The 6,233-nt window shown below is 30.5% G+C and overlaps 1 protein-coding gene across 1 annotated transcript; it reads left to right on the top strand.

The window, feature by feature from the left end:
* The first annotated feature begins 1,466 nt into the window (after nt 1–1,466).
* Nucleotides 1,467–5,325, top strand: LOC108693671. The gene is made up of 5 exons (XM_018202725.1): nt 1,467–1,661; nt 2,027–2,152; nt 2,852–3,909; nt 4,169–4,340; nt 5,167–5,325. Exons 1-5 carry the CDS (start codon nt 1,467–1,469, stop codon nt 5,281–5,283), a joined length of 1,668 nt encoding a protein of 555 aa, XP_018058214.1. The 3' UTR covers nt 5,284–5,325.
* Nucleotides 5,326–6,233: the final 908 nt, after the last annotated feature.

The following is a 6,233-nucleotide window of genomic DNA, read 5'->3' as shown; positions in this document are numbered from 1 at the left end:
TTTTAAAAATAAAATTATGATCTTTAATATGATTATTTTATAATTATTTTATATATAAAAAAGTTAATGCTATAAAGAAATAGCTTATATACATATTTTATATTTTATACATATATATAATGGCATGTAAAAATTTCCGGCGTGATATTTGTACTCTAATTTATAAAAAAAAATCTGATAAAATTTTAATTATCAGGTGTTAGTATATAAGATGTGAGTAACGAAATCTTGTTATACTAACGCCTGACAATGATAAAAATTTTATCAAGCTTTTTTTATAAAAAAATTAGAATACAAATTAAATGTGACTGGCCGGAAATTTGTGCACGCCATTGTATATATGTATAAAATAATATGTATAAAATATGTATATAAGCTATTTCTCTATAGCATTAACTTTTTTATATGCAGAATAATTATAAAATAGTTATATTAAAAATCATATAATTCAATTCTTAAAAGGTGATAAATTTTATTTGTGGTGATAAGATTTTATTTTATAAATCTTAAAAAATTTTTATATGATCTTAAAATATTTTTTAGAAAATGAACGAAAACTTTTGCACGCCACTGTATATGTACATATATAAAGAAAATACGCATAATATCAGTATAAACTTACCTTTAATTTATATTATATGGTAAAACTTAAGTGATAGATGTTACATTTCGTTTGTTTTCTCGTTGAATATCTTTCTATTCTAACCCTAGTCTTTATCGTTTTCAAATATTAAACAAGGATGAAATGATGCTTGCGAGCGTTGCGAACGTTATGTGGAATGCGCCCTGAAACAAGGATAGTGCAGGATGCGAAATCAGATTCATCTCTTTCTATTACATTGATATGTCTAATTATAGAAGTCTGCGATAATTACTTACTGGATAAACTTAAGAATAAGAGCATAATAGAGTAAGAAAATAAGACAGTGAGTTGAAATTTATCGAAAACAACCCAGTCTTATAGTTCCTGCACACTGGACGCTGCTAGACGTGGAAACGCTTACCGCGCGGCAAAATGTGAAGTTTGTGTTTCGTGAATCGTCAAGCAGTAGCCAATAAGCTTATGGCTTTTGCACACTGGACGCGGGAACACTTGCCGCGCGGCAAAATGCGTTAACCAATGAACATGTTAAGAGCTGTAAGCTTATTGGTTGCGCGTCACATTTTACAAGAAAAAGATCTTCATATTCCCCCTTATGTTTCTCTCTTTGAATATCAATCATGAAACTTTAAAATTAATTTTGTTAAAAGTGAAAAATGAAAAATTTTTCCATTAATTTCAATGATTAAAATTTTTCACTTTTCACTTTTCATTCTAGGAAAAAAATTTCATATCTTGGTGCATGAAAGTGTTTAGTAATTTTATTGTATAATTAGAAAAAGCGCCCTATTTCTATTGAAAAATCTAGTGACTTTTTCATTGCTGGTTTGGCAACACTGAAAGAATTGCACCGCCCGCATGGTATATGCATACATACATCACATTACATACATTCGCGAATGATTGTTACAAAATGGCAGGTGATAAGATTGTTGATTGCACGCAGAACGGTAACAACGAGAAAATAAACGAGAATGGTGACTTGAGTCTTAGTCTAAATCTAGAAGACGATTTTATCGAGTCGATTGAATACGTCCCCTGTCCTGAATTTCAATTCTCGGTAAGTTAATTTCCACTCTATCTTCCTCTCTTTCTTTCGATTATATTACCGTATTTTGCCAATGTTTTCGCGTCAATGCACATTTTGATGATCGAATGTCGCGATTTTGTAGCAAAGACAAAGATATCGAACGCATTTATATCTATTATTATATAAATTATTTCCCTGAAGAAATTTATTGACTTAATTATATGATGATTAGATTAATCATTAAAACAATTATCATCCTGTTATAATTTAATTGTTATAAGTAAATATGTATTTGTCAATAATGGATCGACTAAAATTTTTATGTCATTTCATAGTTTTCTTTTTATTATATTTTAATAAAAATTTATGTATTTCTGTTTTTTTTTTATTTGTAGACAACTGCATGTTATATTTGTAATGGATATTATGGACCATGTTTTGAGGAACCAGTCTGTGCAACATGTCATGCATTTGTCTTTCCTAATGATGTTGATTTGCTCCAGATGCCAATCTTCAGTGAGGTACAATATCATATAATCTGAATTTGATAACTTATTTAACTTCACATAATATGAAGTATGTATATAATGATATATCAATGGATTACTGGTATACATACACACACACACACACACACACACACACACACACACATATGTATGTATGTATATATATATATATATATATATCATACATAGATATAAACATATATATAAACATTTTTAAATGTTTATTCAATGAATAATATTAAATGTTAATAAATGATTAGTAATTAATGTAAATCATTTATTAAAACATATGATTTATTATTAAACTCCTTTACAGTAAAAATAATCAAAATACTATAAGATATTCATGATTAGTTCTTATATTTAAGGCAGTTTTAAATACAGTTTTGAGATGTCATAAACCAATCACAGAACCATATTTACTTAAGAAAGATAGTCTTAAAATGAGAACACACTGAATGATGAATACGATCTAAAGTCTGTAGTAATATTTTCATCAAATCTATAACTAACTACTTGTGACTTGTTAAGAATAGGGATCTTCTAGGTTATAAAATACATTGAGCATAAAGTTCAGTACTGAACTATCCCTGGATGTATATCAGTGTAACAGATTTTATCAAATTTTTCCAGGCATATCATTTAAGGGATTTATGTACTATTAATAATATTAATGTTAGTCTTATATATGTGTATGCTTTCTCAAAACAGAAAACAGATGATGAAGATTCGGGAAATGACGAGCCAACCGATCTATATTATAATCACGAGAGAAGAACTAGTCAACAACAGCAAAATTCTCCGCAGAATGTCAATCCTAATATCCCAAACGCACAACAGAATCCACTCAATCATAATGCAAACATTTCACGCAGATGTTATCCGCAATATCAAAACGTGACGCCTCAGTGCAATTATCACACGCTCCAGAGCAATTCAAATAGCTCAAATTCTGTTGATATATGCGTAGTAGGATCTGCGCGAAACACTTCAACATCGCGCGATGTGAACCTCGACCTACAGAGTATGGTCTGCCGAACAAGAGTTGACTGCCACCAGAATTATGCCAACAGAAATGATCTAAACGCACATGATAGAGTGGAGGAAAATCTACGAAATATGCCAGAGATGTTTGCGCTAGGTCACGATGGTCAGAATAATGAACCTGGGCAGTATCATTGGAACTATAGAGTATACGAAGACGTAGGTGAGCCGTCGCGACCTTACAATCTATCGGAACGACTGGAGATATTATCGAATCACAAACACATCGAACATGAACCCATCAATGAGCCAGGTTTGGTAGAAAGACTGCCTCCTGAAGTGCTACTCGCCATCTTCTCGCATCTCGATGACATCAGCTTATGGTCGGCAGCAAATGTTTGTCGACGATGGTGTGGCCTACTATCAACACACGTTACGCAATTGCAATGGAAGCAGCACGTTAAATTACGCTGGCCTTTGTACAAACCCATTGGTTGCATTAAAAATTGGTATAAAGTGTATGACCATCTGGCCTCTTCAGCTCCATGTCGGACGTGCTTGGCGCAGACTTCTCTGCGATCGAGACCTGCTAGAATGGAGGAAAACTCTTGGCGAAGGAACAGATTGCGTAGCGAACTTAAAAGCTTAAGAATCGATCCACCTGAAGGCATTGAGGCGATGCCTCTTGATCATATGTGTTGTCATTGGCAAGCCACCATCACAGGACCAGTAGGAAGTCCATATGAGGGAGGATTATTTTATCTATATTTGCAAGTACCATTCAGGTATATATGAAAAGAAATTTATTATATACTTTATATACATATAGGATTCTTCTTTCTATTACAAAATTGTTAAAATTTTTTAAATTCAATTGTAAGAAAATCTTAAAAATTATAAGACTTCAATACATTATAATATAAAAATTAGAACTTTATTTTCAATTACTTATGAAATTCTGGATTCATGCACACAAGAAAATATGATAATTCTTGCTTTATATTATCAATGTTCTATGTAACATATGTACATATGTACTTATAGTTATCCCATGTGCCCACCCATAGTGAGATTTCTAACAAAAATACTTCACCCAAACGTATCAAGACATGGAGACGTTGGCATCGATTCAATACATCATAATTGGTCGCTAGCTCTTACAATATCTAAAGTTCTTATTAGTGTACAGAGTCTGCTTACAGATCCATACTGCCAAGTAAGTATATTATTTTGAAATTAGAATCAATGTGTTCGATAAAAATATTTTAAATATTTTAATAATTTTTAAATATTTTACTTTAATTAATATTTTAAATATTTATTTTAATTATTTATTTCAATTTATATAAACTAAAAAATTTAATATTAAAATTAATGTAAAAATTGATGCTATATATTGATGTACGTGGGTCATTTGATAAATTTGGTAAATTTCCATGAAATGGCGCTACAATCCATTTGATGACGCGACATCTCGAAAGATCCACTTTTCGAACTCCTTCAGGTCAAATTTCAGAAATACGCATAGTTCACGTTTGATAGCCATTTGAAGTAGGCTGTCTCAAAGTCTGCAAAATACTCATTGACGGCGACAATGACTTCCTCATTTGACAAGAATTTCTTCCCACCGAGTCAAGTTTTTAAGTTTGGGAACAGAAAGAAGTTACACGGGGCCAAATCCAGAGAATAGGGTGGATGAGGAATCAATTCATAGCCCAATTCGTAGTTTTGTCATTGCAACGGTCGACTTGTGGGACGGCGCGTTGTCTTGATGGAAGAGCACTTTTTTGCGCGCTAATCTCGCTTCAAATGACTACCAAACGTGAACTATGCATCCTTTCTGGCTGAAATTTGGTCTGAAGGGGTTCGAAGAGTGAATCTTTCGAGATGTCGCGTCATCAAATGGATTATAGCGCCATTTCATGGAAATTTATCAAACTTATCAAACGACCCACGTATATATTTATACTTATCAAGACTACCAATAATATATTTAAATTAATACTGATATATTATTATTAATATGACACTGTTATTAATAGGTGTGTATGGAACCAGAATTAGGCGAAATGTATATGAGTGATCGCGAAAAATTCGAAGAAGTAGCGAGGGCATGGACATGGAGGTACGCAATGCACGATGTCGTAACACCGCTCTAGTGCATAAAAATGTATATAAATCACAATTAATATGTGTAATTAATGTATACCTACGTATTAATTATATAGATACCATATATGAACTATTTAATAAGTTGATAATGAGATTTGTGATATATTGATAAAAAAAAACAGATCTGCGACTGTGTATTTATAGGAATTATTTGTTAATTACGATCATATATGTACTAGACTCGAACCTTTTTTACCCTAAAGTTCATTATAAAATGTATACATTAATATTCTTAATGTTGTTATTTCAATTATTGTGTCTCCTATAAAATAATCGTTAATTATATATTATGACATATATACAGAATATGTGCTAGAATGCAAAAAGTATTCGTATAAGGTGGCTTTATAAAAAAAAGCCTTATAGAAAATAAACATTGCTCAGCAATTTATTAACAAATAAGTATATTCAGCATTAATAAAAAGAGTTTCTTCTTCCTCTTATGTTAGGTCTCTGGCCTGTGTTATATCAGTCTCATTAATAAAAATGGCTAATGTTTCTAAAAATATTTTTTTTTTAAGATATTTCCCTTATATGAATACTTTTTTTATATTTATTATATACATAGTCTCATTTTAATAGAAATGTGTTGAAAATGAAGCAATGAATATAAAAGTATTTAATTCAGGCAAGATATAGTTTGAAAGGGAATATATAAAATCAATTTTTTTTTTTTAATGAATATAACTTATCTGAACTACTTTTGTGTAAATTCATTTTCAAGATATTTCATAATTTTTATTAAAATGGAACATCCTACGTACTATATATACATGAGTGCAAAAAATACAAGAAAATTTTTTATAAAAAAAGCTTTATTTGTAGAAAATAAACTACTTAACAATTTTATACAATGAATACATTCATTTCTTCTAACAAAATGAATTAAGGAATTCATATGTATTCCAAATTTTAGAGGCTGAATTTTTCGACTATG

Source organism: Atta colombica, unplaced genomic scaffold (assembly GCF_001594045.1).
Source record: "Atta colombica isolate Treedump-2 unplaced genomic scaffold, Acol1.0 scaffold96, whole genome shotgun sequence".
Taxonomy (NCBI): Eukaryota; Metazoa; Arthropoda; class Insecta; order Hymenoptera; family Formicidae; genus Atta; species Atta colombica.
The sequence above is the reverse complement of the archived record's forward strand: the minus strand, read 5'-3'. Positions and strand labels throughout refer to the sequence as shown.